The 14390-nt window shown below is 37.1% G+C and overlaps 1 protein-coding gene across 1 annotated transcript; it reads right to left on the bottom strand.

The window, feature by feature from the left end:
* Positions 1–2161: 2161 nt before the first annotated feature.
* Positions 2162–14390, bottom strand: gaa2 (alpha glucosidase 2). The gene is made up of 20 exons (XM_056737576.1): positions 14243–14390; positions 11983–12627; positions 10761–10906; positions 10503–10668; positions 10168–10264; positions 9742–9861; positions 9526–9644; positions 9029–9160; positions 8324–8434; positions 7696–7809; positions 7518–7602; positions 7014–7131; positions 6353–6486; positions 5971–6122; positions 5507–5655; positions 5182–5323; positions 4988–5086; positions 4557–4721; positions 4089–4235; positions 2162–3237 (listed from the first exon to the last, which is right to left on the bottom strand). The coding sequence occupies exons 2-20, from the start codon at positions 12616–12618 to the stop codon at positions 3175–3177; spliced, it is 2895 nt and encodes a 964-aa protein (XP_056593554.1). The 5' UTR covers positions 12619–12627; positions 14243–14390; the 3' UTR covers positions 2162–3174.

Genomic DNA, 14390 nt, shown 5'->3' with positions numbered 1-14390 from the left:
CTTGCTTATTATACGATTCATATTAAAGTTTTAGTTGAAAAGAAATAAACACAACTATGTCCATGCATGTATAAAACAAGAAACGCATAACCATGCAAAGAGAGATGATGAGATTCGTTTGTGGGTTAAGTTGTCGTTCTTCATTTGACCACTAGATGTCAGCAAGAGCCAGTAAGATGTGCATTCAAATGTATTTCATGCCACTTTTATTGAATCTACAATAGACATGAAGGTACTTTATGTAAGGTATGTCAAGTGAAAGTGTGTTTATGTTTAACAAATCTTTTCTTAGCACCCCACTTTAACTCTTTGTTGACATTAATTTAGGTACGTGCACTGATTTTTGCCTCCATACGCTCCACTGTGCAAATGCTTTCCCAGGCCCAGTGAGTTAAATAAACAGTGACAAAGCAGTCACCAGTAATGTATTTTTGGGGGGTCCCGTCAGAGATCTGGGGTTCTGGATTGCCTGCTCTATTCTAAGATAGAAGCAAATGAGAAGGCAGTTCATTTTATATTGTCACTTCTTTGGCATCTTCAAGTTAAGGATGGTCATGTAAAGTGAGAATGTGGAACATCTGGAAGCTGTTATCTCTGAACTTCCGTTCTTGTCCTCTATAAATACACATGGAATGAGGGGAGTGCGATACCGTGTAGTTGTCCAGCATATGGCTTGGCTAAATGAAAAGATTTCATGTGTTTACTGCCAGAATAAACATTAGTTGTGTGATAAACAGTATCGTGACTTTACATTTAAAGGGATAGTTCAACCCAAAATAAAAATTCTGTCAATTACTCACCCTCAGTTTCAATGTATGAATTTATTTGTTCTGTTGAAAACAGAAATATTTTTGGAAGAATTTGAGCAATTTTCAGTTCTTGGACATCTTACACTAACTACCATTGTAGTTTTTTTTACAGAAAATTAGATAATTTTAGGATTTTAGGAAAACAAACAATTCTGGGGTACCTTAGACTACCATGACATTTTTCCTGCTACGGTAGTCATTAGTCAATGATGTCCCGGAGCTGAAAGCTACTGAAATTCTTCCAAATATTGTTATTTGTGTTTATCAGTACAAAGTAGTGACATGAAGGTGAGTAAACCATGACAATTTTTTTTATTTTTGGGTGAACTAATACTTTAACTACTGTTGAACGTTTTGGTGAAAACTGTAGATAACATTATCGTAATATCAATATTAAATCCCTTTTTTAAACAAGATAAGTTTTATCAACCTGGTGCAGTTTTTCTACCTTCTGTATTTTTCCCCATAAAATGCTTGCAAACAAGCACAAATGTTTGTGTATTTTGGAAAACACAAGGCCGTTCTTATTTACTTGTAATAGTAGGTCAGTAATGTGCAGACAAATACATAATGTTACATGGACATTTAGGGGAAAGCTTGAACTTGTCTGAGCTTTTCCAAAATAAACACAAATACACATGTATAAAGTGTGTTTAAGGTATTAACGCTGTGTGACGCTTAAGGATTGAGTTTTTATATGCCTCATACGTCCTAAATGTGATCTAAAATGCGCAACCAACGAACAATCAAGAAATCAAATTGTAAAGTAGAACCTAAATTTCTCCTTTTCCATCTTTGTACTTGATTCTCTCTGTTTTTATTTCTCTATTTCCCCTGAACAAAATAATGGATTACTCGCAGTCATATCACATTGGATGTGGAAGCTAAAGTCTGGCTTTGATCTTCAAACAAGCTTTCTGTCAGTCTGAGATGAAAGCTGCAGGATCAGGCAGCAGATGCAGGTATACCTTCCACCGGAGGACCTCAGATTTGAATCCCAATGCCTGGTTTGCAGCAATGTGTCTCAAAACAACAACAAAAAGGGTTTTAAGACCGAGACACAGCAGCCCTTTAGCTCAGAACAAGATTATCAGACATGGCAAAGATTTAAACAGAATCTATCTGATCATTTATTTATCTGTTTCATATAAAAAAGTCACATTAGAAACAGGTTAGGTTTTAAAATCAATATCAGAGTGAATATCAGAAAGTATATGAACTTAAAATTAATCCACATTTGAACTATTTCCACATTAGTAATGTGATTTTGCTCATATGTGAATAAACAAATCGGACTGCTCATGAGGGTCAAGTTGCGATATACAGTACAGAAAACACAAGAAACAAATCAATTAATGCTTAAAATCTTTATTGCACACAACCCGCTATGTCCTCTAAACCTCCTCGAGTTCAGGGTCACTTCAAGACAGACACTTATAAAGCTTAGAGGTGTTTCTACATCCAAGTCACTGCCTTAAAATTCCAGTTCATCATAACACTTAAATAAAAGTTGTAAAGCAGTCCAGTGTTTTGGACAGAAGGTTTTAATACATTCACAGTAAAGACACTGTATGTTGAATCACAGCTTGGATGAAATATAAGGCACAATGTTATGCTTTGAATTCTAATATCGACAGCAATTACTGTAGTAGCAATTACAAAATACAGCAGATTTTCTCTTTAAGCCTTAGTGAATACTACACAGTTCATACATAATTCTTCTATAATTTTCCGTGGTTGTGTCAGCAAAATCAAACTTTAGTAGTATCTCCATTTTTGCATTAAAATGACTTAATAATAACAAAATATTCACATTAACTGAAAGCCTGTCAGCACATGGAAATAAGTAAATGGCTGGCAACTATAGATCAGACATGCATTTCTGCAATATACTGTACCATCAGAATGTCATGAACAGTGCAATTATGCTCGTAAACAATATATACATATATGTAATTTAGAAGAAAATCTAAAACATTATTTGAACCCTCCGAGGAAAATGTATGCAGATCAAACTCAATCAAACAGAAAACATGTTAATAATAATAAAATGTATAATATCAGCAAACTTAATTTAATGAGGATTATCTCTATTATCTCTTATCTAGATTTCACCTCCAAAACTTTAAACAGTTTACCAAATCAATATCATCAATAAATCAGAGATAAAAACGCATCAAATGTATTGCATTGAGTGTAACACTGAATTTGTCAGATAATGTAGCACAGGAACATCTGAGAAATACAACATGATAATTAAAAAACAGGTACTTTCATACTCCAAGTTCCAACTGAGATCTTACGCAGCTGGTGGTTCATGAGTAAAAGAAGTCCATGACTGCAGCTTGCGACTTCAAAATCAAATTTACACCCAGCTGATTGTGAAGTTCTGACTGAGGTTAAGACCCAAATCTGTTACGACCAGCACCTATTCAGACAAAGAAACACACAATTACTTCTAGATTCAATGGGTCTCATTCATGAAACAAATATATGAGTAATTCAGAGTAATTTGCGTGTAGAACGGACCTTCCCGTAAACTTTCCTCCGGATTCACAAATACTCCATAAACTTCAGATTTGAAAGTAGAATGTCTGTATGTTAATGAAGTCAAATCGCTCGTAAACAGGGCGCTTGCACGCTCATTCCAAATTAGCATAATCCCTGCCTATGAATTACAATTACAGTATCTGTATAATCCTCTGGACTCCATTATCAGGTTTGTCTACATTATATTGCATAAATGCATAGGAGAATAATAGGCTATATGCCTAATAATAAATTAAAGGGATCATATGACACAGCAAAAAGGAAGATATTTTTTTTTAGATGCAATGCAATGTGTAAACACGATTTAAGGTTCACAAATGCTGTATTTTACACATAACGTACATGTTTGTATCTCCTCTTTGCTCCGTCTCTCTGAAACAAGCAAGTTTTTTACAAAACTCATCGCTCTGAAAAGCGAGGTGTGCTATGATTGGCCAGTTAACCAGTGTGTAGTGATTGGTTGAATACTGCAAGCGTGTGACGGAATGTAACACCTCTTACCATATTTGGAACATCAGGTTCCAAAGAAATTGTACTGACAGGTACGGTCCCCTTATTTGCATATACATTAAGGTGGTCTTTGCCAAATCATACCACGAACTGACATAGATTTGTGAGGGTGTGGTTACATGAGGCGTTTCAGGCAGGTCCGGGTGAGCAAAAAAATCTGGACCTTTAAGTCAGGCTTGTGTCCAAAAACGTTTTGAGACCACCCTAAAGACCTTTCACCTGATTGTCGTGGTACATAAACGCCGCCTCGTGTGAATTCACGGTCACGTTTTCAGGCTCCAGCTTCACTCCGTAAAAGGAAACGGTTTCCACTGTGATGAAAGTGGCCTCTTCATGAGTATGCAGCACTTCTGACTTCATTGTGTTCTGAGAAACATTAGTAAACAAACTCAAATCATTCACAATATTGAGCACTTAATTCTAAATGCACAACCCTTGAAAAACATTCGTTTACTATAGTGGATTAGAGTGTGATGTGTTAAATTAATGCAAATAAATGTTAATATCAATAAAATATCATAGGCTTAATTCCAATCAAGCATCAATTGAATATTACAGATGTGTGATATGATTTGTGAGAAGCTGTGTGTAAAATAGTAAATTAATAACTCTGTTACACTGTATTATGAAAATCTAACGAATTCCTATTCAATAAAAAACAAATCCGAATGGTGCTGTTATGTATACCTGTTTGACTGTGAAATAAATGTAAGCGTATTGATCGGTCTCATATGAATCGATCGTCTCCCCATCATCCCAGTACAGATCCCCCTGTGCAAGACCCTCATTACTTATAGAGACAACCATGTGAAGAGGTTGACCACTGCTCACCCACAGCGTTGTATTAGGTCGCTAAAACAGAACGAAAATTCAATAGATGATTAAAATTAAGAATTCGGAAATGAATAAAAAGAGTAAAGACTTTGAAAAGTGTATCTCTTCTATGTCAAGCCAACATAATTGCTAAATTAATGCGAATAAACATTTTGTTAAAGTACCAATCTAGATTTGATTTAGAAATAAATCAGTTAATAAACAAGCCCGTCTGAGTCATTCACTTATAAACAAACATTATGTTTGGCCGGTCTGTTTATAATGTATAAATGATGCTCTGCAACCTGTGTAGGAATGATGGAACCCTCTCTGAGGTGCAGGTTGATTTTATCCAGCGGAGCGTGAAGTTTGATCTCCTCCCCACTGCTAACCAATGAGTCACCCTGCGTGTGTCAAAATCAAACCAGAAACTCAGTGTTGTGAAATCGCCCTTGTATGACAGCAATGTCAAAGTTTGTTTACAGGTCTGTTGACTTACCGTGTAGAAATCAAACCAGAGGCCTTTTGGGAAATACCCCACAACATATTCCACACCTGGCTCCAACACGGGTGTAACCAGCAAACTATTTCCCCATAGGAACTGCTTGTCTATTCCATATGTTTTTATATCTGTTGGGAACCTAAGATAGAACACACCACGTATTTAGAACGTATACTGTAGTCTAATATTTATATTTAGAGAAAAGTCAAATGGGTTTACAATGACATGAGGGTATTGTGTAAACTAAAGTATGACCGATTTTTTTTGGGTGAACTGTGCCTTTAAGAATACAAAGTAGTGTGTATACATGTGACTGTCTTACTGGAAGAGCAGTGGCGTGGCGACCGTGCGTCCACTGACGTGTGCGTGATGGAAAAGCGTGTAAAGATGTGGGAAAAGGGAATATCGCAGTAGTATGACTTCTTTCATTGCTGTACGAGCTGCCGGACTGAACACACTTGGTTCCTGATCCTGTTGAGATAAATCAGTACATCCATCAAAGTCTATTAAAAAAATAAAAAATCTTGCACTGGCAAAGACAGATGGGTTACTATTCAGATGAACAGATGAAATGTTTTAAGTTATCATAAACGACTTTTAAGGACAAACGAGATAAAAACAAAGTAGAGCCCCTGCGGCAGCACACATCTGTTGATATGTTGCTATTGAGTATTTGTTGAAAAATGTTACCAACCATCTGTATGCCAGACTTTGGTGCAGAGTTAAGTTGAATGAAAAAACTAATAAAATGCCACTAAAAAGTGTTTGGAAACATGGAAGACACACCTGTTCATCTATAGAGTTGTGATTTCTTGTGAACGGGTAGAAAGCCCCTAACTGGGTCCACCGAACGCAAAGTTCCTCTGTGGTGCTGCCCCCAAAACCGCAAATGTCTGCTCCGATAAGAGGGATGCCCAGAATGTTAAACGTCAGCATACCTGGAAACGATAAAAAGTTACATAAACAAAATGTACATAACTCTTATATAAAATATATATCATTTCTGCATGTAGTTGAAGTTACTGTATTGAGAATTTGTATTACATGCGTTACAGGATGACACGTTAAATTAAAGCAAACTATGAGTTTTTTTTTAATTAATCTATTTCAAACAGGAAAAATTAAACAAAAAAATGCAATGTAGCAGAGGAGATTTGCCTTTGTGTACCTGGTATAGATGTGGCCAGATCTTTCCATTGGCTCTTGTTGTCTCCGAGCCAGTGACCCGAGTACCTGCCCTGACTGGGGAACGTGGAGCGGGAAATGACGAATGGACGTTTCCCTGTGATCTTCCTTAAGGCACTAAGACCGAGGAATATAAAATAAGTTTTATAACCATTTCAAATTTCAGTTCATAGCAGCCTGCTTTGATATTAACAATGAGTGTGTGTTAAAGGTCCAGTGTGTAATTTTTTTGAGGATCTATTGACAGAAATGCAATCTACTTTAAATAACTATGTCTTCATAGACATAATAAGACATACATAGTATGCGACATGTTTTTATTATCTTAGAATAAGCTATTTCTATCTACATACACCGCTGACATGGAATTCGCAATGTTGTTGCTACAGTAACCCTAAAGGGACAAACTGCTCTACAGAGTGCGTTTTGTAAATACTTTTTCTCCTTTGTCAAAGGATCGAAAACGTGACGACATCTCAGTCCTGTGTCAGCCACTGAATGGAGGGGTGAAGTGAGCCGTTGGTTGCAATTCACAACCTCGCCACTAGATGCCGCTAAACTTCATACTGGACTTTAAGCTCCATGAGATGTTTAAATAGTTATCTGTATGAGTATTAAATGCATGTGTGATTATGAGCATGTACCTTTCAGTGGCTTTGGCCTCCATGAGTCCATACAGACTGTGTATGTTGTAGTGAGAGGAGATCTTCTGTCTTGCTGATGCACACAGAGTCTTAGCCTTTAACGTGCCGCCTAGAATACCTGCAACAGATGATGCAAGCTATTCGTTTTTACAATACACATGTCTCATATACTTGCATAAATCTAAATTTATGTTGATTATAAATGCAGTTCTGATTTTAGAAACCTCAAACCTAATAAAATTTGAAACAATAAATGCATCAGTGTAAACCAGTTAATCTAAACCAAGGCTTCCTCTTCACCGATTTATAGACAATATAAAGCATATCTTATATTTATTTTGTATTATGATGTTTGCAGACCACATGAAATTTGTGAATTTACTTTTACATTAAACTTGATGATTGCACAAAATTCAGAAATTATCATTTTATAATACTGATAATCCCAAATATTGAATAAACAATGGACCTGGCCTATACACATAACAGCAAACACACTGATACCTGGCGTGTACGGAGGGTTGTCCAGTTCATTCTCTGGACAACCATTTTGTGATCCATCAAAGAAATTCGACGGCTCGTTCATGTCCTTGATAAAAGTGAATCAAAAAATATTTAGAAAAGTTAACAAATAGGTTTACACATAAACAACCCGAATAGTTGTAGACTGGCGCAAACTTACGATCCACACGCCGTCAAACGGCACCTTTTCATGGAACCTCTTCAGATTCTCATACCACCAGTCATGCGTGTCTGGATTGGAAAAATCTGGAAATGCTGTGAGTCCAGGCCAGACCTTCAAAACAACATCTTTGGTGAAACAAGCACTTACAAAACTTTATAATGATAATACAATTAAAGTGTAATTGGTCTTAAAATGTGCATCATCATTCTTTCATCATTTACACACCTTCTTGTCATTTTAAACCTGTATGACTTTCTTTATTCTGCAGAACACAAAATAAGATATTTTGAAAAATGTTGGTCACAGAGCAGAACAGCCTCCCATTCACTTCTATTGCAATGCAAGTGACGGGGGGCTGTTAACAACATTCTTCAAAATATCTTCTTGTTGTCTTCAGAATTTTCATTTTGAAGGTGAACTACTCCTTTAAGGGGTTTTATTCCATAATATTTACATTAACATTTAACTTTTTAATGCATTTGGTAGATGCTTTTATACAAAGCAACATTGAATTATTCAGAGTTTTTGCAATCCCCAGGATCAAACCCATGACCTTGGCGTTGCTAGCGCCATGCTCTAACCACTGAGCGACAGGAAAGCTTGTTTCCATTTGGTGTCTCTTTACCTTCCCAATTAGCATGTTTCCATTCGAGTCATTGATGAAAAGACCCCTTTTAGCCCCCTCATCAAACGGCCAATAGGAGCCAGACTTCTGAGTGCTACTTATACCAGGATCCTAAAAAAGAGAAGCAAATAATACACACAATTATGACTGTTATACAAATCAAACATTCTGTGGACATTCAGTCCTATGACTCGCTTGTGATTTTAAAGAGACGCAAACAAAACAATGAAGTGCGTCAGATGGATTTCTGTCATGTTTTGCAGAAGTAGGTTTTACAAAACCAATGACACCAAACACAGAAGTTAATCTCACTGTTAATGTTGCATATTAACAACTGTAGATGAACTTTCTGTGACTTTCTGTGACTTTCTATTCCTTCTTTTGTTCCATCTCTTTTTTATCAAAGTATTCTTTTCCTGTATTTGACGGTTATGAGTTAGTGTTGAGTTCAAACTTTCTTTAACAGTAATATTGTTTCAGGACTAACGAAAGACGTTACTCAGCAAATCAGGACGTGCCTTGAGTTAACCACATCTATTTCACATGCCAATACGGGCATTTTAATAATCATCTCTCATGTACCAACAAGACTGCAGCAACCCTTCTTCAGTCTTTCTAACACCGCAGTGTTTTAACAGCATCAATACGGCTCAAGCTCAAAATCAAAGAGCGTCATTCTTTTATTCAAAGCAAATAAAAAAGTACCAGGATCATGACGTAGTGCTGGTCATGTTTGTGAAGATCTTTCACGAGGTCGGGTAAGCTGGAGAAGTTCACAGGCTCATAAGTGAAGTCTAATGCACGATCCATGTAGTCGATGTCATTCCACTGCACGTCCTGACAAAATAAAATAATGATCCGAATTACTAATTCGATTTGTGCAAACTTTATTTTCACGTTAAAGTTTATTTTGTTTTATCATCTACAAATATTTAATTTAATTTATTTATATAGCGCTTTATACAATGTACATTGTTCCATAGCAGCTTTACAGGAGCAAATCAGAAAAACACAGAAAGGTAAAACCAGTGGATGGTGTTTATAAAACAAGCAACATCATTCCAATAAATAATATCTAGTAAATAAATAAATAGATTCAGTCTCCCGGTGAGCAAGCCAACACTGCCCTGATAGTAGGTAGAACATCAACCAGGGTACCAAATGAACACTTGAGCACTAAATGCAACCAATGGTCACGGTACCTGTGGTATCCCATAATTCCTCATTTCTTTCACAACATCCCAGGTTTTGTTGCTTGACTTGTAGCCCCATCTGCACAGATGATAGCCCAGAGCCCAATAGATGGGCATTGCAGGCTTACCTAAAGTGAGTTGAAATGAGACTCGGATTACATGTTCTTCTATTGGCTTCTTAACAAGATAACCAATACATTGAAATTTACAAACGTGTATGCTAACCGATAACATCCAGGTATTGAACAATCACAGAGCTCGGATCTGGGCCAAGGAACATGTAAAAGTCCAAGATTCCACCAATCATGCGCCAGGTGAGGGCGGGGGCGGGCTGCAGGGCCACATCTGCATTAACGATTGAAATGCAAACATGTTTTTGTTGTTTTGATGGCATCTAATTTGCATGTAGAATTAGAAATGTCTAAATTACATTTAAACAAACAACCCACTGGTTGAGTGCCCATTATAAATGCTTACAAATGAACACAATCCACTTCATTTCCACTCAGGCGAAAACAGCTCAAAGTACAAATCGCTCTTTATCATAATGCATGTTCAATGGGAAAATGTGCCGATTGCTGTTCCTGAATTTATTCAAATCCAAAGCTGAACATAAACATCATCACCCTTCTCTGTGTATAATAAACTCACCCATGGCGTTGCTGTTGAGCATGAAGAACCCGTGTGCCTTTCCATCAGATTCCATTGAGAGGTAAAATGGATGCACTCCGTAGAGGTTGGTCAGCTCCTGGGAAAAAAACAGACATGTATGGTTACCAGAAAATATACACAACGTACTAATAATTATGTTGTTTTGTTATTACATGAACTTTCTTTCTCATTTACACCCTCTTATAAAATGGTCTAAACTCTTTACATGCAAATCAAACACCAACAGTCTGCTGCTGCTTGTTGAGTATTGAGTTCTGAAAGTTACATCAAACTTTTAATGACATGACCAATACGCCAAACTAGATCTCAGATACCGTTGGTGGGACGTCTCGAGCCCACATGGTGAGTGTGTTCCACTGGACGTCATGGAGAAAGTTGGAGCGGTGTTCCCCCAGCCCGTATATGAAACGTGATGGTAATAACGTGGACATCTGCAGGAACTGATCGGCGTAGAAGAGAGGAGCTATGGATGTATTCAGCCTTAGGACATATATGACGTTCATGTTAATAACTCAATGCACACATACATATATTAGAGAACTGATAACTGGACAGATTAAAACAGAGCTTACAATACAGTCCCAGTGAGGGCTCGCTTGACAACCAGCCCAAAAGGTTCATTGATGAATTCTACGTTGTAAGACCGATTTAATGCTGGTTTCTCGACTACAGGAACATCTATGGGCACCTCATACCTCTTCTGAGTGGGATCTGTAATCTGTAGTGAGACAAAATAACACGATTTCATACAATACAGGGATAATGATTTCGTGGTATTACGTTATTTAGTGGTATGGCTAGGGATTCTATACAATGTACGATACTTTACGGTTTCATATTATCACGGTATTTTGTGGCACAGTCACATTGGGATTCGTGGCAATACATGATACTGGGTTAACAATTGGGTAGTATCACGATATTTGCTGCTGTGGTTGGCTTAAGATTTGATACTATGGACGATACTGTGTTTACTATGCTGTGATTTCATGGTACTATAAGCAAAACCGATTGCAATTAAAAAAACATGGTCAGTTTATTTCCAGAACACTAACAATTCTAAACATTTCTGTTGTAGATATAACATTCAAGGACTAACAGAACCTTCTGTATGTCAAATTAGAAATATTATAAAAAAGAAATAAACAATCAACAGGTCTGTAACTCAAAAATAAACAAGAAAAGAATGAGGAAAGTAAACCCAAGAGAGAGCTTGCAAACAAAGCACAAAAAACCCCAAAATGAAAGCATTACATAGATTCACGCAGGTCACATGTCGGTAGCCCAACCAATAGGATAAAACAAACATAATATTGTAAGAATATTGCCCTAGCTTTACCAGAAAGTTTTCGAATTGCGATATATTGTACCACAACATATCATTACACACGCAATTAACATTTCATAGTAAGTATATGAAAGCGTACAGATAAAATGTGTTTTCTTGTTTTCGTGATGGTGTATCTGCATAAAACTCAGAAAGTCAGTGTTTATGTTAATAACAAGTGCGGTGTCAATACAGGTCGAATCATTCAGATTTTGTGTGGTTTTGGTATATTGCGTCTGCAGCATTTAAAAATCATTTGTTTAATTGGTAAGAAAAGCAAAAACAAAAATAATGCTTGTCAAATAAACCAGCAGACTTTATTTTAAATCATTTAAATTATTATTTTAAATGAATAATAAATATTTTTTAAAATATAAACAATTATTAATTTAATATTTAATTTTTTAAGAGATTATTGACTAAACGACCAATAATAAAAAAAAAGACTCATAGCAAAGTTCTCTTACCCTTACACGCAACCTGTTGTCATCCTCATAAATCACGTCAAGCTGTAGGGTATCAATGTCTTTTGGGTAGTACGTCTTTTTCTTCCGCAGCAGTTTTCCGACCATTCCCATTTCATTGTCACTCACAGATACTAACTCGTAGGATGGAAAATCAGGTGTGTAGAAACACCACGGCACACCGTTCCGTCCCGATGTCTCACCCTGTGATCGAGGTATAAAGCAGCAGTTTCGAGCATGGCACATCTCCTCTGTAACCACCACACCTCTCTCCGGATAACAGTCAAACCTCCAAGCGTCAGTAACTTTGGAGCAGGACTCCGGCTGAAGCCACGTCCCATTTCCCCGCACCCTGCCAGGGTCCATGGCGGGTGGTGGCAGTCTATGAGGGTCTGTGGAGGGGGGACTGTGCAACCAGAATAAAGTTCCCAACAGCCAGACGCAGGAAAGAACCAAAATAAGTCCTCCGAGGGTCAGAAGGCCAGCGGTGATGGAGCAGCGAGGTCTCTGGGGCAGCAGGGGCAGTTCAGGGTCTAATTCCTTCACCTCGGGGTCCGTCGACTCATCAGGCGACGGATCCAACAATGCGGCTCCTGAGAAATGAACCTCCTCAGGGGTGAGTCTCTTGTATGAAACCATTTCAAAAGTCTGAGGATAAACAGAGATGTTAATTAGTGGTGTTTGCCAAGGCTAAAACAAGCCCTAAGCCACAGAATTAAATTTTGATGCGCAACACGTCCCACACTGTTCGTGATACCGACATGAATGTTTACGCCTAGAAGGCATTATAGAAAACGTGTTGAAGGAGAGAGTCGAGCCATATCTTAAAACAGGAATATCGTATCATATTGAAACATGTTGATCAAATCCTGTATGACTTTTTCCTCCGTGGAACACAAAAGAAGATATTTTGAGAAATGTTGCAGTGGTTTTGTGTCCATACAGTCGAGGTCAATGTTGTTTGGTTTAACAACATTCTTTAAAATATCTTCTTCTGTGTTCTGCATAAAATAGAAAATCATGCAGGTTTGGAATAACATGAGGATGAGTAAACGATGATATCATTTTTATTTTTGGGTAAACTAGTTCTACTGTGAATGTGACATTCACAGGAGTGAATCTTTCTGTACGGTTCACAAATGCAGACACAAATGGACTATTATAATGACATGAAATGCTGCATTCCAGCAGAAAATGTGTATTATTCCCAAATAAAAGGTGTGCATCAAATAAGAAGACAGGGTCTGTAGAGATAATATGTTAACCAGCTCAACCAGACTTTCCTTTTCAGTTTGTGCAGTCTAATAAAAAAGTATGAAGTCTTACTTGTTTAACAACTCATGCCACTGCCACCTGCACCGTTCGTAAACAAAGAGATAGATTTGGCACTGAGAAATAATATATTGGTGATAACCTTGTACTGTCCTCACAGACTGCATGCAATAATGCAAAAACAACATGTTTTTGGACCAAATGTTTTTCATACATTTGTTGTAATCCTTCTTCAATAAGCACGCATAAGTACTAAAATCTGACCTTAAAAGCTAAATAAAAATAGGCTTGGTAAGAAAATTGTAATGTCCATAAAGCAACTGCATAGATATAAGAAACTGTAAGATTTTTAAATCAATATAAATGAATCAACTCAAGCACATTCATCTGGCTTCAAGGTGTAAATAAAATATTCAAAATGGCCAGATTGTACCAAAAGAAGGGCCTGAAACTGCTGTCTAAGAGGTCATCTCATTGGGGTTTGGGACGAGCCCAAGTGCTCTCTACAGCAAGCAGCTCTCCATTAGATTGACAGGCCAGTCGGGGTGGAGGTCAGAGTCCAAAAAACCTTTACCATCGCTATAAACCAAGAACTTTCACTAAACAAACTTTTTAAATATTGGACAGATAGGAAATAAACACCATTAACAATGTCATGCAAATCCCATGGTAATATAATATTTGAATGGCGTGCACTGAGTTAACGTTATATATAGCATTATCTTCTAACATCATCACTGTATAGTAAATTAAATGTTCCTAAACAAATACATGGCCTGGTACATGTTCAAAATATAAGATGATCATCTATCTATTATCTACAAAAATGCACATGCAGAGTGTTCGTGTTTTCCAGCCTCTTCTTCGTCGTTGCAATGACAATACACATCGTAACACTGTAACGATTCTATACATTGATTAGACATCAACCTTCTACACAAACACAAACGGAAACCTCACTATAAATTCAGTAAAATAAACACTTGCTTACCTTGTTATGCAGTAAATATGTCAAGAGTCTTGCAGGATTTAATGTCTGAGAGACATTAGGTGAGTAAAGATCCTCTCGTGTACGCGCTCTGATGTTTATGTCATGTGTGATTCATTTGTTTTATGAAGTTAATGTTGTTGTGCGTGTC

This window comes from Triplophysa dalaica, chromosome 2, assembly GCF_015846415.1.
Source record: "Triplophysa dalaica isolate WHDGS20190420 chromosome 2, ASM1584641v1, whole genome shotgun sequence".
NCBI classification, from domain to species: Eukaryota; Metazoa; Chordata; class Actinopteri; order Cypriniformes; family Nemacheilidae; genus Triplophysa; species Triplophysa dalaica.
The sequence above is the reverse complement of the archived record's forward strand: the minus strand, read 5'-3'. Positions and strand labels throughout refer to the sequence as shown.